General features: G+C 39.1%; 3 protein-coding genes and 1 pseudogene across 4 annotated transcripts; 1 reads left to right on the top strand and 3 right to left on the bottom strand.

The window, feature by feature from the left end:
* Positions 1 to 2293: 2293 nt before the first annotated feature.
* Positions 2294 to 4917, top strand: LOC146467120 (kelch-like protein 25; annotated as a pseudogene).
* A 4769-nt stretch (positions 4918 to 9686) lies between these two features.
* Positions 9687 to 13405, bottom strand: LOC146467119 (putative skeletal organic matrix protein 5). 2 transcript variants are annotated; one of them, XM_085126018.1, is made up of 5 exons: positions 11284 to 13405; positions 10952 to 11149; positions 10657 to 10699; positions 10349 to 10475; positions 9694 to 10263 (listed from the first exon to the last, which is right to left on the bottom strand). In XM_085126018.1, the coding sequence occupies exons 2-5, from the start codon at positions 11079 to 11081 to the stop codon at positions 9757 to 9759; spliced, it is 807 nt and encodes a 268-aa protein (XP_084982144.1). In that variant the 5' UTR covers positions 11082 to 11149; positions 11284 to 13405; the 3' UTR covers positions 9694 to 9756. The 2 variants fall into 2 exon arrangements, with proteins under 2 accessions (XP_084982143.1, XP_084982144.1); XM_085126017.1 differs by having other exon boundaries at positions 9687 to 10263; positions 10952 to 13405.
* Positions 13406 to 17485: 4080 nt separating this feature from the next.
* On the bottom strand, positions 17486 to 20107 carry LOC146467118 (uncharacterized). The gene is made up of 2 exons (XM_085126019.1): positions 19861 to 20107; positions 17486 to 19789 (listed from the first exon to the last, which is right to left on the bottom strand). The coding sequence occupies exons 1-2, from the start codon at positions 20105 to 20107 to the stop codon at positions 19320 to 19322; spliced, it is 717 nt and encodes a 238-aa protein (XP_084982145.1). The 3' UTR covers positions 17486 to 19319.
* LOC146467117 (uncharacterized) lies at positions 17515 to 22634 on the bottom strand. The gene has a single exon (XM_085126016.1). The coding sequence runs from the start codon at positions 21193 to 21195 to the stop codon at positions 20302 to 20304; it is 894 nt and encodes a 297-aa protein (XP_084982142.1). The 5' UTR covers positions 21196 to 22634; the 3' UTR covers positions 17515 to 20301.
* Between the last annotated feature and the right edge of the window lie 85 nt (positions 22635 to 22719).

Raw genomic sequence — 22719 nt, 5'->3', positions numbered from 1 at the left:
CACCTCGAACTAATGTGGACTGCTTCCCGACAGTCAGTATCAGGTGTTTCCCATAATGTTTCACTCTCGTCAAGTATTGCTCCAAAAAAGTTCCCAATCAGAGGCATCATATAGATCGGTCCGTTCACCCGCATCCTCCCTTTTGATCACGAAAGCGCGGGCTCTAGGTACAAGGTCATTTTATATCACGTGGTGCGCGAAAGATACGATGCGCAGAAATTGCTGAATGGAAATATTTCGTGAATTTTGCGCCATTCGGCGTACTGTGAATGTGAACCGATACAATAGCTGAATGTGAATGAAGTTAAAACTACTGAACGAATACAAATCTTGAATGTGAACCAATATTGATCCAGAATATAGATATAAATGCTGAATGTGAACGGTTTTATTTGTTAATCAAAATGTTAATCGTGAATGTGTATGGATATTGAGTTGCTGAATTTTGCACCATGTCGCCATCCATAGGTAGGTCTTTATCAATACAAGGTCACCGGCAGCCTCGCTACCATTAATAGGCCCCGTCACTGAGTAAGGTGACTCGACCCAGTTATTTTTTGGAGGTACCACCCTACTTTGAAGCTCTTTGGTATCCCCGACTTTACTTTTATCGTAAGTGTGACACATAGAATGGATAACATATAGATCAATCTACAATATAGCAAAAAAAAATTGGCGATCAAAGTAAATGTCGCGTGGGTATAGTGAGGTCTGAGTCGAAATTCTGCTGTTGCCGGCTTTTTTTCGTAAAAATGTCTGGGCTACACATAGTGCGCATTAGTACCTTGCGCTGAACAGAGTTTCAACAAAATCGCAAAGACCCAATTCGAGAAATTTAGCGCTTTCCCAATTTAGGTCAAAATTTATGTAAAAGTGATAAGCAAACTTTACACGATTATATCTAATTAACTATGAGATTTATTCCTTTATTTTGGGGATCTTTATTACAGACGACTCCTTGCAAGTCAGCAAAAAGATTTAAGGCCTTGTAAATGCGTGCGATTTCCAGCAATGCAAACATATAGAAATGATAGTTTTAGCTATTTGTTGACGCTTGTCAGCGTTTCAGAGACCTTCTCACAAACAAAGCATTTTCTTAAAATTTGGTGGTTTTTTTTCCTTCAATTTTTTTCAGGGCCACAATTGATTAACTTATTACCCGGATTCTGAATTTCATGGTAATTTAAAAATTGTGACATTATCTCCTATAAGCCCAAGCTTGAGTAAACATTGAAGATTTTTAGCGTTTTGGCTGAGTTTGTGCTTTGGGAGATTTCTATTGTTTGGAGTTTGTCATGATACAGCATTCAGGAGCATTCTTGTTCAGCATGCGTGCAATGACTACGCTTGCCTGACTTCCGAATGCACTCATTGGACGACTAAACGCTATGTGGCCCAGCAACATCCCTCCAATTTTTTTCTTAAAATCCTTTTCCTAGTGCCAAAAGTTTTCAATTCATTATTTTTTCAGAAACGATGTTTTACGAAAATATTTTGACATCGGATTTCCATCCAAACACTGTTATTTCAAGCCTGTTTGCCTACTCGTCAAAATGGCGTCGAAAACCGTGATAAGGCCTATTATTTTCGCATGCTTTAATTTGGAAGGATAATCACCGATTTGCACCAACAAGTTTATTATACAAATTATAGTAGCTAGAATGTCTGATAAGATGTGTTTCGCATAATAATTATTATGCTTTGTTCAGAGGTGTTGATAATATCTCAGAGTCAATTTCAAAAAAAAAAATAACAGGATCGAAGAAGAAGGAGTTTGGATACACTTGATCACTAATATAATCACTAAAGTGCCGATTAGTGGAAGGTACATCATCTGCAAGCTTTTTGCCTACCGAGGTGAAATGGCGGTTAATTTTTGAGTCGGGCTCTTTTGGCAGCAAACATTTATTCCATTTCTCTCAGTGATATTTATCAAAGCAAAAACTGTTTCAGGTCCTTTTTATTTCACTTTTCCCAACCGACAAATATTGTAATAAAAGTGTGGGGAGAATGACATTTCCTCGCTTGCGGAGGCCTTATACTGGAAAACGCACAACCCTGTGAATCGAAGAAAACGGCCAGAAAGACATCAAGTATTGCTCCAATAAACTTCGCCGTCACAGACGCGAGGAAAGAAGTGGTGTTTAGGCCCAGTTTCCTCATTCCTCGTTTCAAAATTCTTTTTTCTGTGGTCACGTCGGTCTCGTCAATTTTCTTGCAGCCCAGTCTCCTATCAGTCGTCTTCGAAAGCGAGGCTATATACCCCCAACATGGCCGCTGAGTGACCCAGCCCATGACAGCAGATCCTTCACAGCATCGTCAAGAACTAATATCGAGCGTCTTGATACCCTGAGAAGAAACGAAAGCTTCTGTGATGTGACAGTTTCAGTGAAAGGCAAAGTCATGAGAGAAAGCAACGAACAGTTGATCAGAATAGAGCTTGAAGAAGCTAATGTGGCTGTCATGGAAGAAGTACTAAAGTACATTTACACTGGAAATGTTTCAGTTACCGAGGAAACTGGCCATAATTTGATTGCAACTGCAGATTATCTTAATTCTCATGCCAGGCCTGAAAACAGCAGCGTGTGATTTCTTGAAGGTTAGTGTGACACCCGAAAACTGTCTTTACAACTATTACTTTGCCGACAAGTATCAGTGTACGGAGTTGAAGGAGTCATCCTGTGAAGTGATCAAAACAGATTTCAGTGTTGTCATGGAAACAGATGATTTTCTGAACCTCAATGTAAAGCAAGTCATGGAATGGGTGGCTAGTGATGATGTTGTTGTCAGAAGTGAAGAAGAAATTTTTCATGGCATTGTGAAGTGGGTTTCTCACAACAAGAGTGAAAGAGAAAAGGATTTTCCTGAGTTGTTACGTCAAGTCCGCCTGATGTCCATTCCACATGACTTTCTGTTTAACAGTCTGGTCAAGGAAGAGCTCGTAACAACTAACATTGAGTGTGCTTACCTTATCTGCGGTTCTTTGGGGTCAATTTTTTGCTCCAGTGGTAATACCGGTCAGTAATGTATCAAGCTACCAAGACAATGTCTGGAAGTGCAGCGAGATGGAATCTTTGTTCGTGGTGGGAAAAAAGCCTTGTGTTACCCTCCACATGAAAACAATTGGCACCACTTTGGGGACATGATACAGAGACAAAGTTTATATTTTCAGTAAACAAAAAGTAATGTGCGTGATCAGTCTCCAGTGGCAGAATACTACGTACCTTCCACTAACTCATGGGGAGCAATTAGAACAAAGTTTAAGTATAAATAGGAATTTTCTTCTGTATTTGTATTTAATGGTGACGTGACTTAATTGTATGTATTAGCAAATACTGAAACTGTCCCTGAGAACACCATTTTTAATACATACCATCCAGACAAGAATGAATGGGATGGGGGTGAAGCTCTCAGTCGCTGGGGAGCATGTGGTGTTACTGATGGTCATCATATTTACATAATGGGTGGCACTAAGCAGGAAAATGAAGAGATTAATGGAATAACTCAGGTGAAAAACTTGATCCAAGTGAAGATAGCTGGGGGGAAGTTGCAGCTATGAATGAAACGAGACATGATGCTTTTGGAGCAGCCATGAACGGAAAGATCTATGTAGCAGGCGGACTGCAAAAGAATGAGCAGATTTTTACAGCGCTCAAAACTTGTGAAGTTTACAACCCATCAACTGATGAATGGCAGGTGATACCCAGTCTTAAAGTGCCTCGTCACTCTGCAAGCATGGTGTGCTTTAAGGGAGCTTTGAATGTCGTTGGTGGTGTGAAAGATAGCGGGAAATCAAGAGAGTTATTAGTGGAAATGTTTGATTCTGATGAAAATGAATGGAAGGAGAAATCAACTATACCTGTCAAGCATGAAACTCAAGAGGAAGTCAGAAAAAAAATTCACTTCAAAGCTTGTTTTGCAATGATCCACAAAGAGGTGCTGGAAAAATAGATGTACCGGCCATTAACAGGAACAGTTGCACTGGATGCATGTGGGGAAGGACAGTGATAGTGGCTGTAATCTCTTACTTAAGGATGGTGCCTCTAATTTAATAACTTAAGAAAGGTTTGTTTGTGTGGTTTATGACTATGTGGGGAAAGCAGATTATATCAAGGGTCATTAAATCAAAAAAGAAAATAGTTTGGATGTAACCACGCATTTTTTAGAGATTAAAACAAGCAAGAATCATTCTAATTAAACAGTAAAACACAAAGCAATGTATGGCATTTTTTTTTTCAAATTGAACCTTTATTATCTCTGAATAATGCAGTATTACCCCAAATTTTCTTTTTGGATACCAAGAGCAATTGCTATTTAGTTCTGCTTTCTCTGCATAGTTTTAAACGGCACAAAAATATTCCTGTATAAGTAGGCATCACCCATAGAAATTAAACTTAGTATCGCGAGATGCACAGAACGACTTAATGCGCAGTATTACAAAAGTAGGCACCCTCCTTACTTGTTCATTTTACGTTTCTTTTGGTTATTACTAACTGATTTAGCTTATTATTTTCTTCCAAGTCTTTCCCAATGAATTTTAAAACAAAGCCTCCTCCAATGCAACTGCCTTTTTCTTGCATCTAGCCATCATTTGTGGGAAAATTCCAGGGGTAGGGGAGGCTTCACAACTGCATGCTCTTTAATTGTGTTTAGTTCATAAGGCATGCTATTGATTTCTTTGTTTTTATATAACTGCATGTAGAAAGAATAAGGGTTGTTGCTGTTTTTTTGAAGTGTAAATGAATCAATGCATGCCTTTTGTGAGGAATTGTTGTCAAGCACGGCAATGGTTGAATCAACCTGCGGGTAATATACCAGGAAATGTTTCTTTTTTTTTTTTTTAAGTGAATTAAAGGGGATAACCCAAAACGACTGATCCCGGACTGTGTACCCCTCCACCTGACCAGGTTCATGGACTTCCTAAAAATGACCCCCTCTATGGACCACCCCATAAAAAGAAAAAAAAAAAGAAATTTCCATCCAAAACCAAAAGAACAAAAGCAATGGTCATCCATGACTGCATCAAGCCATAAAAGCAGTTGCTTTGTAATTTTATGTAGCCTGGGGCAAGATTCATGAACATGCAGAAGAAATTGGGCCGAACAAAATGGCAGAGAAAAGCAAAGAACAGTTTTATGGTCCAGTTTTAAAACACACTTGTTTATATGGTTTATTTTCTAAAATGAGCAAATGTATTTTGCTATGTATAATTATGTTGTGGTTCAAAATTTTTTTGGGTTTTAAAATTTTTTGAACCAGTTTGATTTTTATGATTATGGTATAATGAATACAGTCGAACCTCCCGTAAGCGACCACCCATAATGTCAAGGATATGTGGTCGCTTACGGGAGGTGGTCGCTTACCAAAGGTCAGACCACAGTGGTCTAAATTTCGGGTAATTTACATATGGTAATTGCGGAGACCTATAGCCTTTTGCTAGACTGCGAGCAGTCCTCCTTTTTTCCTCAGATCACGCGAGCAAAAGCGCCGGCAAAATTATGCAAATAGAAAAGCGAACGAGGAGGGATTTCTTTTTCCTTTCCCTCTGCGCCCGCGTTTCTCTCGGGTCGCAGCTTCCTCGTTCGCTCGATCAATCGCGCGCTACAGCGCTACAGAAGTTAGGAAAGAAAGAGACTGCTCGCAGTCTAGCCTTTTGCCAGTGCTTATCGAAACCCCTAGCAATAACTTTTCTTAGCTACAAGTATATTAAGACCAGTCCAAAATTATTCTAGGCAAAAAATTTGAGGGTCTATGGTGATTATTGTTTGTATCTCGCAAATTACTTATTACAGCGATTGAGACAATTATTGTGAAAGAAACTTGACTCTTTTATTACTCCAGGTGGCGCCGTCTAAATTTTTGAGGGAACGGAACATAAGCAAAAAGATAAGAACGATAAAAGATGAGAGAGTTTTTTCCTACAAGAGATTTGATCTGATTAAAGTTTATTTCAGTGTGAAGTATAGTGCACGTGTATTTTATCAATTGTTTCAATGCTAAGCTATATCGGGAAATACTTCCGGTAGCTCCGACTGTGAGATTTACGGCGTCTGCTGTAATGACGTAGCCAATATGTTACAGCGACACACTTTTCGATTTCCGCCCGTGAGAGATACAGCAGATTGTGTGTCAAGTGCTAGTGGTCGCCTACGGGAGGTTAAAAACAATTGAAAATTATAAAAAAATCATCTCTAAAAGTGGTCGCTTACGAGAGGTGGTCGCTTAAGAGAGGTGGTCGCCTACGAGAGGTTCCATCTATAGTGATTTGACTCGAAAACTTTTGGTATTTTGGAAAAGTGGTCGCTAATGAGAGGTGGTCGCTTACGAGAGGTGGTCGCAAAGGAAGGTTCGACTGTACTACACAAAGCAAAACAAAAATCCGACTGGTTTGAAAAATTGTAATTAACCCCACAAATTAAAACCACGTTGACAACAGGTAATAATCATGTGGCTGTCCCTGCAGAGCCAGAGCCAGCTAAATTTATGAAATCAAAACGCTAAACTTGAACTTCCCTCTCCTCTTATTATGGTATGGTCCAATTAAAGGATTCAGTAGGGGTACTCTGTGGACCAGTCTGCCCATGGATCAGTCTTTTCGAGTTACGCAGTGAGTGAATTAAAGGCCTAAAATCTAAACCAGTTCAGTTTATATATTATAACGCCTATGACTGGCCACAGGGAAACCACTTGTTTCTTTTGTCTCCTGTGATTTAGGGCAAAAGCGGATTCCCATAGAAGTGTTAAATCATTACTGCTGTAAAACCTGGCAGACAGTTTTACTTTGGAGATTGTGTTTGATATTGCGAAAAGAAATCTTGCATAAGAACCCAATGAATTATCTGGATAATTTAGTGTGTATTAATTCCATTTAAGTTGTATATATTTTGTATCTTGCCTTTAGTTTTTGTCACTAGTTACTTATTATTTTATTTGTTTAATTAAATGATTGTTCAATATTTGCTTCTTTTATGTGCAAATACGCAGCAGCCAACTCAAAAGCTCTGTAACTTAATTAGCTGCTGCACACTGATTTCAATGTAACATATTTTTTTAGTTATATAACCTGCATCTATGTTTACTTTTTTTTTCTTCCATTTGTGTTTCTAGTCAAGTAATGTAAAATAAAATGATCTAATTGTTACAGTCCTAATGCACTGCTGTGTATTGAGACCAACACCAAAACACAGCCTTGAGAGCTTTGCAAATCCCAACCCCTCTAATGGGTACCTTTCATAGAGCAGTTTTCATTTTAGTGTTAAAACAATCTCGTACTCAGAGTCCTCAGGTTTTTTGGCCAGCGGTTGGTCACCGGGAGAGACTTTGGGGAACTGGAATTTTTATTTAAATCTTTTGATTGGCTGCCCTGTTACGGCTTGCATTGTTTTACTGCAGAAATCCTGCAGTAATAAAATTCCAGTTCCCCAGAGTCTCTTCTGGCAATCAACCACTGGCCAAAAACCCTATGGACTCTGGGTACGAGATTGGTGTTAAAATTAATATCGTGTCTCGTTTTACTTTACTATGCTCTGTGATTGGTTAGCAAAACTTCCGCCATTTTCTCTTCCAATGAGAAGAAAAGTGAATTAACTGATCATGCCTTGCTTGATGCGTTTTCCCCGCATATTATTCTAGACAAAAACAAAGCAGACCACCATTATTATAATTAGTGCGCAATTGATTTTTCCAAGCTTTGCTATTATATTGTTACATGATATTGTCCGACGCATCGAAGAAAATTATTGTGAATTCTCCAAACAGTTTTTTGCGGGAATTTTCTGTGTGTATTGGCCGTGGGGGTTGGGGGGACGAGGAGGGGCTAACTCTGAAACGTTTTGTGTCGGGGTGTGCCACTGGGACTCTGAAACCCTTACCCTAATCCTGAACAATCCAGTTTTCGTTAGTTGAAATGGATGTCGGAGGGCTATATATGTTGCATTTAGTGACATTATCATGGCTTTTAAACATGCCTTAAAGTATGCAGATAATGCGCGACGTGGTATGGACAATTCATAAATAAATTTAAACTCAGTTACGGCTCACCACTACCGGCAAAGTATAGGCAAATGTTTACATTATTTTTTTCCCTATCATTGGTTCTGACAACTGTGCGATTTTCGGCTATCCATAAGCATAAGCTTGAGGCTTTCAAATCTGACGACATGTAAACCTATACAGGTATTTTGCAGTGGATTGAATTCTCAGTCTTTTATCCACAGTATTAGATCATGATCCTCTAATAGGCAGGACATACCCTTATATCAAATGAACTGGTGCCTGGAAAAAAGCCCCAAGTGACTTCTGATCAGTTGCTAGATTCTCTTTCCAAATTAGCTTGTATTCACTTGTGGAACAAGAGGAGAATTTGATCTTACATCAAAAGTCACTTACGGCCTTATTCCACACACCCCTTCAAATGATGGTTTTATTAAAAGAGATGACAAGGTATAATTTGGCCATCGTAAAGAAATTCGCGCCCGAGTGCACGTTTTGCGCGTTAACTATTCGGTCTGCCCCTCGTCTGACGAAGGGCTAACGGTCGATACGTCCAAACATTCGTTTCCACCCCTCGATCTTCATACCGAGGCAGGTCTTGGAGATTAAGGGCGTGTTCCAGTAGATAGGCAGCTTGGTCTGTTGTGTGTCGAACCCAGTCTTCCTGCAAGGTTATAGGCATTTATGTTGTTCTGTTTAAAATTTCAACTTCATTAAGTCGCATTCAGAGTCTCCCAGCACTTTGCTACTTGTTTCCACCGCAAGTTGCCTCTACATGACAAGACGCAAGTGGGTCTGAACTGGAAGTACCGGAATCCCGTGATTAATTGAATTGCGGTTTACTTTTAATTGAGGTTGTGTCAACGGTGCCAGGTAAATAAGATTAAAATGTCACCATCCAGTCTGCAGTTGTCGATTGACATGTCGGATGTATGGTTCCGATTACTGTTGTAAATGTGAAGTAAAATTAAACGTAAAACAAGAGAAATATTCAGCGTTTAGTCTGTTCCTGCATAAGATACTTTGTTGAATCTTCTTTGCTAACCCAACTGAACCGAAACTGATATCAAAAGCAGTAAAACCGTTTTTTGCAAGGCACGGTAACTTCTGTCAGGCATATATATGGTCACTGCTATTTTTAACACAGGGCAAATGGGGAAGTCTTGCATGGTGCGTGGAGGTATCTAAAAGTACCAGATCGATCATCGGACTTTAGTCCATTACGCTTCTTACTCTAAAATGATCTAATATGTTCTTGTCACGTTTAAAAATTCCATCGGTTTTAGTTTCCTAAGCCAGTCTTTGGTAGGTGTGTCTGTTTGTCCATTACTCAAAGAAATAACTAGTCAGTCATAATAAGAGCGTCCAACCGGTACCTGGAAGGTCATGGATTCGATTCCCGTTGGGGGCCTCGAAAAATTCTTTTTCCGAGTTATTCGACTCGAGAACGCTTCTTCATTATTTTCAACTAGTCAGTCAATAAAGCCAGGCTGTCAGTTTATTGCTAAGGAATTCAATTACAATATTGGACGGTTGGAAATTACTCATTCTTCACTGCTACGAAACTATCTCAGGGAGGTAAACTCTAGCTTTTTATCCTTTTTTAATTCGATCAATCTGTCTGTCTGTCCTTCTGTCTGTCTGTTAGTCTTTAATTAATAAGTCAATTAACTTCAGTGACAGCCAGAAAAAGTTTAAAAAAATCGCCATCTTTATTTTAAAAGTGGATGTTTTTGTACATTTTATGTACGAGTTAGTTCCACTCTACTGAACCAAGATGTATTCCATGGCTTTGATCTTTGTTTTGCCGTCGTGTCCATTATTTCCACACGTGTTGGAATCATCACTGTATCCACCAGTACCAAAGCCGATTCTGGAATCACACGTTCCACAATCTTTCTGCTCGTTTGCAAGGATACCGATTCTTGCCCTGGTAGAGCCCTTAGCGCTACAGGCAGCATTGAACCCTTCTTTGTTACAGTTCGCTTGCAACGATGCCCGAGAACCAATCAGCGTTTTCCACGTGTTACGACCCATTGACGTTGCACGGTATTTCCCGTCAGCAATCAGTGCGTACAGTGAGTTGGCCTGCTTATTGATGACGAGGAACTTGATCTGCTGACCGATCTTCATACCGAGGCAGATCTTAGAGAAGGGTGTGTTCCAGTAGGTAGGCAGCTTGGTCTGTTGTGTGTCGAACCCAGTCTTCCCTCCAGCAAGGTTATAGGCATTTCTGTTGCTCCAAAAAGAAGAATCGTGATGGAACGTTTTCTGGAATAGAAACAAGGAAAATTAGTCAACTGTCAGATGTTAAATATTTGTACAGCGTTTGTAAAGAATGAAGAGGACTGCATACCTTTGTGCCGTCGATCTTCATGGCGAGCGTCCACCCTCCATCTCCGCATCCAAAGTTGCCCATGTGACAGTAAACAGGAATCCTCTGTGAACCAAGCATCATCGGATACACTTGGCTTTTGGTGGAACTGGATAGGAAGAGAAACAGTGTAAGTTAAAGTGGTAAGGAAGTGTTATCTTCAGCTTTTTGTTTTCTTTAATTGTCGGGGAGTCTCAGAATTTTCAAAATGGGGTTAAATATTCAAATCCGAACCTTTCCTTTGTCTCGCTTAGTTAGCGGGATGTGTCATAGAACACCTCAAAACCCACCTGCGTTTTTCATACTGTTGCTTGCATGAAGAGGCGGGAACGGCTGTAAAAAAGAAAAAATCCAGTTAGATGTAGTTTTCGAAAATATCAGAATGTATACATTGGAATTTTATCTGTCCTTCTGTTGATTGATGCGTGAGAGACGAAAGACACGAGAAAGAGAACTAAGGCGTGGTCGCACGCGATATTTTTCCACTCACGCGACCTTCTCGAACTGCGCTTAGTAAAAAAACAGTAGCGATTTGAAACTTTCGAAAGGAAAGACGACAATAACACTGGAGGCAAATCATTTTACCTGGTGGCATAGTAGGTGAAGGTTTGTTGACCACTGCAATAAGATTTTCCAGTTTAGTTTGCAGCATTTTAATGGCGTCGTTTGCGTCCGAATCCTGAAGCAGGTTACACATCAGATTACAAACCATCATCTTGTCGTATGGTTTGGCACAAGATTTGCAGGAGTTGTTGGCGCCATTCACGGTCAGGACGAGGAAAACTAAAAGAAAATAAACTTGGATAGGCAAACGCATTTTGAGAAATCCAATGAACGGTTTTCAGCTGCTCAACAAAGATTGAAAGTCCTGTGGATTGCTTGGCTGTTATGACTAATAACACGTAGGCTGTACTTACTTAAGTTCAAGGTTTCAACTGAGAAGGTTGTGTTTACAATGCGGGAAGATTTTCTTGCTTGGTCTCCTGTCCAATCACCTTACTCCGAGTCAGTTTTTAATTTTATCTTTACTCGCCTCAGTGCCTCCCAGTTTTATCAGTGGATTGTGTACTCAAGTTTTATCGCGGAAACAACTTCTTCCGTTCATGTTGATTATCAGATCGTAGCAAAATTCAAGGAAGAAAGCCCTTTCTCGCCTTAAATTATAGAAAACAATGAAAACCAGGAGGTGAATTATTACACTATTAAATTAAAAATTTGTAGCGTCATCAATATATAAAAACGTTGCACGCCTAGGTGGATCATACAGCGGTAGTTTAACATATTTAACGCGATTGCTATATCATAAAGCAGGTTTGAATAAAACTACTCTACCTCTTGTCTGCCAAATGGTTGCCCCCAGGGAACTGAGATATGATACGGAACATAGCCTCGAATCACTGACCATCCAAACTTCCTAACGAGCGTCCGTTAAAACCTGCGACTCCGACTCGCTTTTCTCTACTCAACCGCACCTCAACAAGTTCTAATATTTATCCTGGTAGAATTCACAGTTTTAATATAACATCAACAACAATAAGCGGAACTTCTTGCACATCTGGAGTGCAGTAGAGGATACACCTCGATGAGGAGTTCCTTCCACACCGTCTTCTTTCCTTCTTGTCTCTTCCTAGTTCCGTGAAGATTTCTGTGCTACTTTTATTGTCTGTAACTTAGAGGGCAACTTTCCGGCCGCTCGGTTAGCAAAGGAAAATAAAATCTAGGGGTTAATCCCACTTTCTTGCTCTCACCCACCTCTTTTGGAATCATTTATTTGCGCAGTTTAATTTTGCGCGTTCCTTTCGTCGATTGTGTCGATAACTTTCTAGTCTCTGAGTCAGTTTGATTAAGTTTGTAAATGCAAGTCGCGTTGGACCTTTTCCTGTGTTTATTCTCGCCATGATTTTCACGTCAGGGTGCTTTCATGTCCTAACTAAGTACATTTTTTAACAAAATTGATCAATTCTCCTTTCGAAATGATTTAGTCTTTTTGTTTCACAGTTACATGTTACTTATACAGATTGACTGAAATCACAAAACTTTATTTTGCATTCGACACGAATACTATTAATTGTTATGCTTTGATTTCATGTTTACACACTTGCATTTGATCAACAAGTCTAGGTATTACAACTAGATTAAAATCCGCGCACCCGTTTAATTTATAATAATTTTAGGGAATAAAACAAAACGGAAACGAACCGACTCTTTTGAAATCTCGCCTTATGATATCTTTTGAAAGTTGGTTTAGCTTATAGCATATTTAATTCCGTTGGTCACGTAGCACAAAGTTTCGAGATGCAAATAACGGGAAGGTCACTCATTAACTTTTCAGTGTCTTGGTAAAAACATGAATTCTCCTAGCCTTTTTGCTGTCATGTTATCAATGGCCACAAAGACAGAATGAAAGTATTCAATGTATTCAAGGTGGGGATTGTAAGGAGAAAATAAGCCTGCGTCAGAGCAGTCGTCTCCTTTCCGACAGCCGGCTGGAAACTCGATCTCCCCAGAGGCATTCGTTCACTACTTCTATCACTTGAGGAAGATACGTAAGTTAAGAGAAAATAGACTTTGATTATTTCCGAGGAGACAAACATGTCGGTTGTGTTCATGAGAAACAAAACTTCTGAATACAGACCATTGTATGACTGTCATTTGAAATATCGGAGTTGTTTAAACTGCGAACCAAAACTGAATAGTTACATATTGAATAAGATATTTGACAGCTCCTTATTGCCAAATTAATAGATCTATAGGTGCACGTATTACATTCTGTTAATGTGTTTATTTACACTCAACATTTTAGCTTGCATTTATTTTGAATTCTTTCATTTCGTAAGTAACTATCTGCTCAGTAATAAGAAGCCACTGAATTCAGTTTTTGTTGGCCGTTTAATAGAGTATATTATTTTGTAAACAAATTTTGTATTTGCCTCAGTCCTTCCCAACTACGTCTCTTGCAGTGACAATGAGAGATATCAAGCAGCATCGACGTTTACAAGACGAATAAACATTTTCAACAAGAAATTTATCTTTGTAGCAGTCTGCAGGAGGTTTGTATAAGTGTTTAGAAGTCATGCATGAACTAAAACAATGCACATTGTATTTCACTTTTGCTTAAGATTTGAATGTAGTTTTTTCGTGTTTCAAGCCAATGTGGTCACCATTACCGATGAGAAACATTAACCAGCGTACCGTTTGTTAAGTCTAACCAAAATGGTGGGCAGACTCAGAGGAGACATCTCGTAGGTTAACTGCAATTAATTTTCAAAATTTTTGATGCACACACAAAAAGGTAGCTAAAATAAATTGCATTTTTTATGCATTCATTGTGTTTCACTATTTGTTTATTAAAGGAGGTCATTCCTAAATGCTCCTCTTTTTTCCTTTCACCAATATAAAGTAAACATACTGACCGAAATTTCAGCTTCCAATGCTCCGCTGATTCTAAGAAATCCACCTCTAAAGTTGCCCCAGTTCAGACCACGAAGGCCGCTATTTTGAAGAATATTTAGGGGCCTGGCTGCATATCCGTGATGTCATTCCGTCCAACTTGAAATGGCAGGATGTTCGAACACAGCTGGTGGCCTTTTTGTAGGGCTAAATTTATTTTTCGCTTGGCTAGCGATCGTCCGTAAATGGTTTTAAAAATGAAACAGATGGTCCAATTTGAGCCGTAGATTTGTGCTTTTCATTGGATTTGTCTATCACCCAGCAATGTGATATGCAAGCATTTCGATCGTAGCTAGCTTGATATCGAGCCATGTGCAGTGGAACATCATCTTTTAATGCTTTATCGTTTTTGACCTGTTTTATAGTCCTGAACTGAGGACGACAGCATTTTCAGTTCATAACTGAATGTCGAAAAAAAAAAGGAACCGCCGAAAAGCAATGCAACAAGCCCACCAGCTGTGTCTGAGCTTCCTGCTATTTCAAGTTGAACGGAATGATGTCACTAAATTTTCTTCAAAATGGCAGCCTTCGTGGTCCGAATTCGGGAAACTTTAGGGGCTGATTTCTTAAGAATCGGAAGCACATTGGAAGCCAAAACTTTGGTCAGAATCTTATCTTTGTATTTACTTTATATTTGTTGAAAAGGAGAAAACGCTGCATTATGTCATGACCTTCTCCTTTAAGTAATTTTGATGTCAAATTCTTGAGAGCCTTTTCTCTATTTGTTTTAGTGGACACTGGTTCCTAGCTTTAGTTTACAACCTGCCTTCCCTAGTTGAGCAAGGGATGATGGACAGTGACTTGAGGTGAAGTTGTATACACATCACTTGATTGTCAGTTGCTTCTAAGCATGACCAATTTTTTATTGTCATGAAAAAACATGACCTAATTTGGCATCAAACACAACATGTCTCATCAAACATTTGAAGTTTTGACAGCCTGTTACGTGACCTTTTGCTCAATAACTATTGACCAGAAATTACTTTGGGGAACATGCATTTGTTTGAAATAAGTTATATTTGTTTTAACGCTAAAATATTCATATCAGCCACAGTTAAGCATGGTTTGATTCAAACTTCTCAGTACTTTGAGCGCCAAAGTTCAAATATTTAATGGCAACGCTTGTCATGCTTTTTTGTGATGTGATCACGCTTAGATCGACTGATGGTAATTCAACAATGTAATTGAATGACTTGCGGCATAAACGCCTTATGTCAAAATGTCGAGATTTTTTTTTTGTTTTGTTTTGCTCAGATTTGCCTCTTTTTTGCATATAGCCTAGAATTCATCGGAAAAAACATAGTAACATATGTTTTTTTCCTCAATTTGGACGTCATTTTGAAGAAAATTCCAAAGATATATGCAGATGTTTCCTTAGTGTCTATCAGTAACAGCCATTGTTAAAATAAAAACAATTAAACATCCCTTGTGATTGAAAACAAAAAAATGTCGGCGAAGCTTTATGCATTCTTACATGTAGATCAAAGTCCTTACCGAATCCTTCAAATTTTAATGCTAATGATGACCAAACCTTCTATCTGACAACTGGCAAGTAATTATAACTTGAAAGCATGAAGCAAAGTATGTGAAAAAAATGCCCCATTATGGACTAGAAATGCCCTATTATAGACTAAATATACCATGTACATGAAATTTTGGGGGAGTCCAATTTTGCATTGATCCATAAACTACAAAATAATTCGTTCTCAGCAGGCAGTGCCAGTCATCCCGAATCGCAAAGTTTTGCCACATAACATATGATAAATTGCTAATCTGCAAATTAAAACTCTGACAAAAATTCCATGCTATATGGTAGTAATGTTCAATACTTACTGGTATTTATGGAGTATCAAACCTGAATACTGATCTGCATTATCATTCCAGTGCACCAATCATAATGATTGACTCAATTGTGTATGGCTCTAACAAGTTTAACAGCCCTCCATCTTCGAGAGAACTGGAGGTAGAGCTCATTCGAAGGTAAGTTAACTGTTAATGGAAACTTTAATATTTTTTTAGGCTTTTACTTAAACAAAAAAATATATATAACTATATAAATAATACTATCATTTTATTGTAGTTTCATAAGATGTGAGTGGAGGCCAAAAAAGGAACAGGAACAGCGGATACAAGTTCAGCACCAGAGTTTAGTCTAAAGTCCATGCCTCTTTTTTATCCAAAGGTGAATCTTAGTATTCCCACATTTGTAGGCAAAACCCCTCCAATGGGCTGCTTGAAGTATGCACCTCCAATTAATACCAAGCAGTTATTCAAAAGTGTGCGACTATTTTTGTTAGAGAAATCACGTACATTATCAGCTTCATAAACTTTATTTAAACACAGCATATAAAAAGTTGTGTTGAGAAGTTGAGAATGCTGTGTTGAAAATTAAAGGGAAATTGTAAGGTCCTGATTGTAATGTAATGACACACAAACCAATTGTTCACTCCTGAAAAGCAAGTCAAATTCTTCTGGGTGTATGATTGTGATGTAAAAGAAAAGTCGTGCCTGGGGTATTTTTATGTCTTTTGCAAGTGTGTGTGTGGTGTACCGATAATCAATTATAATCGAAAGTTGATCAAAAACTCTTACCGATCTGATGATCGATTACAATTAAAGCATAATCGATCATCGTGGAAAAATGAATAGTCCATTTAAGAAACAAAAATACTAATCCTGGTGTGCGTTAAAGTGTTTTTTTTTTGTGCACTCAAAAAGTCAAAATTATCCTGAATGTAATGCAAGGCTAAAATTATGGGAATATTATGTAACTATTTCAGGAACATCAAGCAACTTTGACTTGTATACAGGGGGAAAATGCATGGAGTTCTTTTTAGCAAATTTATCTGATTATAATCAATGATCGATCGGTTGGGACAATCTGATTTTTTCCGATGATCGATTGTGAATTTCTAACCCATTCCCATCACTAATGTCTGTTCTTTGTCTCATGCATATTGTGAAATCATTATGCTTCCACAGGTACCACAGCAAGAAAATGGATATGATTGTGGAATCTTTGTTTTGCTGTTTATTGAAGCCTTTTGCATCAAAAGGTGAGTCTTCACAGAAATTACATGCAATTCATTGCTGTTCAGAGTATTTAATAAGAACAATTTTATTTTTAACATGTCATTACATTTGAGCATCAGTTGTCAATAGTTTCAAACTGTTATTACCTATTTACATATGCATGTACATGTGGCTTAAGATCACAAACTTTTCCCCACCCATACACCTCGTAATTAAGTGAGCACTGCAATTATTCCTTAACAATGTCTGCTCCTTATCATTTCTACCAAAACCAGCAAATGCAGTCTTTTCTCAAATGTACCCTCTATCTGTTGTTTTTCTTTTGCAATTTTACCTGTGAATAGAGTTTGGTATTCAACTGGAAGTAGCCTGCAATGGAGGCTCATGTGGGGGAATCTTTAAAAATAATTATTTGCATTTGTAAAGTTACCCCACATGAGCCTTGGTTTCAAGCTAGTTCCAGTTCAACCATTTGAATATGAATGGTGAATATGAAACTGGATTCACCAATGATTATTCTATATTTTTTTTGCAGTTTCCTGTGAAAGACCTGTTGTCTGACAACAAAATCCTCAATTGGTATGATCAATCAGCGGCACTTCCATTGCGAAGAAGGATAGCTCACCTTCTTTTAGAGATAGGTCATCAGACCTAATGATGTAGAGATTAAGGAAGGAGGCAAACAACATATTGACCAATTTAAAGAATGAGAAAGATGTTGTATTATTTGAAATCAATCCAGCTTTATTAATTTATTATGGCTTGACTGTTGGTCAGATAAAGAAAAAAAGATTGTTACAAAGGGGTAATTGTCAATGAATATCAGTGATTTAAAAGGCACCAAATTGTCCTTTATCGATTTCCTGTATCAATAAATTACTCATTGTTGATTGACATATATGAAATCATTGAAAGTTCAACGCATCCATCAGGTCACAGTTGTAAGGTGATGTTTGAAAAGTGAACGTATAAGAAATGTTCATTTAATTACCAATTTTGCTCAATCTTGTCACCAGTTCACTTGTCAGACAGCATATTATCTCCTAGTTATTTAATTTTAATGAGTTTCATTGCTTGACAATATTTGTTATGAAATGCGAGAGTCCATAGATTGGCTATAGTATATCGTAAGTATTCTCTCAGAATTCAAGTAACTTGTATTGCAGCAACAAGGTTCAAAGTTGCCATCATTCAGAAATAAATGTGCATAGACATAACAAAACGTTTTTGGAACTGTTAAATGTGTTGGCTGTACGATTAGTAGCTCAGCATCAACAACTGCATATCGCAATTGTGAGACTGTAACAAGAATGGTTGCTCAATATTAGGCCTTATGCATATTACAGCACTAGTTCAAACTTCACCTCCATACCTCGTTTGTACAAAATTCGTTGCAAACCTTTTGGGTATTTTTTTCAACTTTGCTGCTTTGGGAATTGCTTGGTTAGCTACATGAAGTCTGACGAAAATATGCATAAGGTCTATTGTCGGTAACATTTGGGACACAGGTGCGCAATAGTCCTAATACCGTAAAATTCCGAAAATAAGCCCCACCACTCCCCCCTCAAATCTAGGACGCAACCTCCTTCCGATAGTTTTAAGTTGTTTGCTTGCTGTTTCAAGCCGTTTTTATTGTGAAGTCAAACTAATTTTGAAACGCAAAATTCCCTTCAATGATAAGCCCTTGCAGAAAATAAACCCTGAAAAGGTCCTTTGAACTTATATTCGGAATTTTATTGTTTAAGAATTTGTATCGGGAAAAACGACTTTTTCTTAAATCTAAAAATAGGAACGAGTTTAATAAATGGTAACAAATTACAAAATCGCGGAGCTATTAAAGAATGCAGGGCCACTCTGGTAGACCTCAGGTATATCAGGTACATGTGTTGGAATGCTTCAACATTGACAAATGATTAGCCTGTGTAGCCGGTTGTTTTAGTGCGCGGGCACAAATATTAGCGCCTCCTTCCCATCTCCTCTCAGTTCATTTTCTTCTTAGCTCACAGCTCGCGAACACTACCGCCAGCTACGCAGGCTAACGATCTTCTTGCACTGAAATTTATATTGCGCGCGCTTCGCGTAGCCTGTGAACTAGAGAGCTACGCGTCATGCAGTAGTCCGCCGGTCAATTTTCCCACCACCAAAAATAAACTCGCCCATGGAGAAGTTATCGTTAAAGTAATTGCTGCAATCATAAAATTTGCAAATAATATGTGAAACGTTTTTAAATCGACTAGCATTTGTCTAATTTGTTGACTTGTTGCGAGGGTGGGTTCATAAGGTTACTTAGGAAAAATTGACTGTTTACTGTTCGTTCTATTCTTAAAATATCCAGGAACAAGATAAGAATGAGCAAACAAAAAATCTCTGTAAATCGAGAAAACAGAACCATTACAATACCAAATATGTCTTGTGCGCGCGTCAGTACAATTTTCAATACAGTCTCGGCTAGATTGTCAGCGATCGTATACTATAATGAAGTTTTTTGAATGAAAAATCGTATGGTAAGTTTGCCGTACCGTGAATACGAGTATAGACTCGGCCACCAAATAAGTTCCACTTCCCTTGTGCACCGTCCTTCGCCCATGTTAATATTGAAAACCGACCGACTCGTCGGTCTCGCTGCCGGTTTTCTTGCTCTTGCCTTAGCAATTGCCAACGCCTTCTCTGCTTCCATATCTGACACGTCGGGAACTTCGTCGTGGTTTCTGAACAATACCTCGGACTTGAATTGCAAACTATCCTGCTCCTCTAGCAATCCTTTGAAGGTTTGCTCGTCAAATATTTTGTACGACAAACGCCTCGCATTCCTCTTAAAAATCGGCTGACGGCGGTGGCTTACGTCGCGCACACTGTCCAGCATCGGACTGCCCAGGCGATTCAACATGTGGGCAAAGTACTTCTCCGGTACTTGATGGCAGTCGATATGGCACCATTTTGCTGTCGAGAAATGAAAAGCAGTGTTAGCATCAGCTACAGAGTTGTAAAATATTCCGGGATAGAGCATTTACCTGGATGATCAGGTACCAATGACGCATTCAATCGTTCCACCAGAACGCCTAGCCATTGCAGGTAGTCTTCTTTATCTTCATCGCCAAGCGCGGCTGATTTAGGCTCAACATAAGGGACACCAATTTCGTCTTCAAACTTTGCTTTTTCAATGCTGCTTTCCTGATGCCTCAAATCAAAGTGCTTTCTTAGCGAAGCACCAGTCTTGAACTTCTTTCTACATAAGCGACAGGAAACTACAAACGGCATGGCTACTTTTCGTTCTAGTCATCTACGGTTTAACCATACGAGCAGTTGGTAGATATGAAGCACCGTGGCATAAGTCGGCACTTTTTGGCGTCCAATGCCATTTCTCACTTTTGTTAAAACTCTAAAACTTTTTGCCTAATACGGCGTTCATTCACTTAGCGAATAGGAAGAAAATTAGTGAGAAATGATCATATCTAGAATTTAACCGCGGCAGTCTTTTGCATGAAATGATCGAGACTAGGTCTCAGTGCCGGGTTTTCTTCGGTCGCTTCCTTGACCAGTGCTCGGACCCTCTGATAAAAACCCACCATGGAAGATACAGCCTTAAGCATTCGTCCTAAGGAATAAATATCACTGGCGGCGCTGTACAGTCGTTCATTTAAAACCTCCGGGGCCAAATAGCTCTTTCCACGGCATTCAGGAGCATTTTGTTTTCTGTAACATCGCTGTGACGCTGATGCCTGGGTGCTCTTTCCAAAATCAATAAGAACCGGCTTGTATTTCTCCGAGACTGATGTTCGTTCGAGAACCACATTGTTCGCTTTTATGTCATTATGGAGGTAATCTTTTAAGTGAACATGTCCTAAAGCAAGACATATTTTAAGAAATATGTCAATGCAGTGTGCTGGAGTAAGCATTTTTGTGTTAGCCGCTTGATGAAGAGTGACACTTTCTTCCTTCACACCGTCAAATTGCGTTACCAGACATAATGGTAAGCTTTTTGTAACCACTCCTAAAATCATTGGCAGATTTGGCTGGTCACCCAATGCAATTATAACTTTTGCTTCGTGGACTAAATTTTTCCTCGCCCTTTCTTGGTCCACTGCGGTTTTTTGGTGCGTCGTTTGCTTGACTATCACTTCGATGCCCCTATAGCGAGCGCGAAAACATTGTCCATAGCTTCCACTGCCAACGGCATGTTCAGAAATGTACTCAAGATGGCCTGGGCTTAGTTCTTTGAGAACGCATTTTGATTCTTTCGTTGCAATTGGCTTCACGCTGCGACTAAATTGTTTATGATCCGATCGTCCTCTTTGAGGTTGCGTGACCAAAGGAAGTGCGTCGGCTCCTCGCGCCTTTTGAAGCATCAAAGCCCCTCTTGAATAAGCTTTCGTTCGCGTACTTTGCGTCTCCACGTTCGTAGCAACGGGCGCTGAAAAACGTTAACGAGTTTTCTCGGCATTGCTTGAAGTGAAACATTGCTTTGAAGAATCCGATTTTTTTCTATTTAAACCTCCGAGATTGCTTGGTGCGCCATCGTTTGCTTCTCTTAATTGCACTGTACATGTAGCGGTGGCCACCGAATTTGCCCTTTCTCTCTCGCGTCTTCTTTTACTCCATTCTTTGTTCTGCTTCCGTTTTTCTTCAGGATAGTTTTTTGCGTGTATATATCTTACGCTTCGGCTTTTCTAGCTCATTTGGGTCGACAAAGTCCGCCATCTGAATTAAGTATCGGCAACTGAGCTGACCAAAATTAACCGAGTCATAATAAAGACCTTATTGTGTTGGAGGAAAACTGAGACGCGTTTATTACAAATTGATGACATGTATAAGCCCGGAATAAGTCGGGTCTTATATCGGTGCATCTCTGGTTTACTTTCAGTACAAGGACATTTCTGTGACATTTCTGTGACAGAGAAACAGATTATGACGCCTCGCCTTTACCGCAGGACAGCGCTCCCAGATAATCCGTATAAAAACCTTAGAAAATTTTTCTAAGGTTTTGTATGGGGTACTTACAGAAGACGCCGCCTCTGTCCCCTCACGGCGGCGGCCATTGTCACAATCACGTGCTAAATGTAGACATCGTACCCTTTTCAAATAATGATAACTTGTTTGATCAGCCTTTCTTCCAGCCGGGGTTTGACACTTGTACTGTAGTCCTTTGTTAAAGTTTTCTGCTTACTATTCCTACACAAAAGTTTCACTTCCTTGGCCTTTTGCTGCAGTCATTGCTTGTAGCCTTCTTCCTCAGTTCACGTCCTTTGCTTGCCGCTATCAGCATCAGCCTCCGCACAGAGGCTGATGCTTACAGAACTTCGATTCCGTTGTCGTAGTTTTAGCCCGAGACTATGATAAATGAGATTAACGTTTCTTGAGTTTGAACTTGTTACAGTTACAGTAAAGGAATTAAACAACGCTTTTGTGCGGTAAAATGTCTGCCTTAGTTTTTGTATCGATAAAACATATGTAAGTCACGTTTTTTTCTAAGAGTCGGTAATACGGGAACCCGGATAATACAAGCTCCTTGGCATATCCCCTTGGCGTCCGTATAAAACCGGGTTTCACCGGTACATTCATAAATGAACCTTTGAATTCAATGGTAACAAAGCCAAGGAAAGTTCAGTGAAACAAAAATAAAGCTAGATTACCATTCTTTTATACTTAAATGGGCTTTAGTTTTAAATCCAAAACGTGTTTCTCGTGATATGTTATTTTTCAAAGTACATCACTTCGTTGCCTACTAGCAGACGAATGTACGAGAACGGGGCAAAATTGTTTGATCACAGCAAGTTTCCACAGAAAAATGAACTTTATTTGTAATCGAATAAAAGCTTTCTATTTTATCTTCCATATAGCCTATGAGAGGGGGATATGGGTGAGTTGATTGT

This window comes from Pavona decussata, unplaced genomic scaffold (genome assembly GCF_977016875.1).
Source record: "Pavona decussata unplaced genomic scaffold, jaPavDecu1.1 SCAFFOLD_137, whole genome shotgun sequence".
NCBI lineage: Eukaryota > Metazoa > Cnidaria > Anthozoa > Scleractinia > Agariciidae > Pavona > Pavona decussata.
The sequence above is the reverse complement of the archived record's forward strand: the minus strand, read 5'-3'. Positions and strand labels throughout refer to the sequence as shown.

Excerpts from the sequence above, each read along its gene's own strand:
- LOC146467119 (XM_085126017.1), bottom strand. The coding sequence starts at position 11,183 with ATGCGTTTGCCTATCCAAGTTTATTTTCTTTTAGTTTTCCTCGTCCTG. Across the intron at positions 10,700-10,951 it reads TTCACCTACTATGCCACCAG|CCGTTCCCGCCTCTTCATGC; the intron begins GTAAAATGATTT and ends TCTTTTTTACAG. Across the intron at positions 10,476-10,656 it reads CAACAGTATGAAAAACGCAG|TTCCACCAAAAGCCAAGTGT; the intron begins GTGGGTTTTGAG and ends CTTCCTATCCAG.
- LOC146467118 (XM_085126019.1), bottom strand. The coding sequence starts at position 20,107 with ATGCCGTTTGTAGTTTCCTGTCGCTTATGTAGAAAGAAGTTCAAGACT. Across the intron at positions 19,790-19,860 it reads ATTGGTACCTGATCATCCAG|CAAAATGGTGCCATATCGAC; the intron begins GTAAATGCTCTA and ends ATTTCTCGACAG.
- LOC146467117 (XM_085126016.1), bottom strand. The coding sequence starts at position 21,195 with ATGCTTCAAAAGGCGCGAGGAGCCGACGCACTTCCTTTGGTCACGCAA.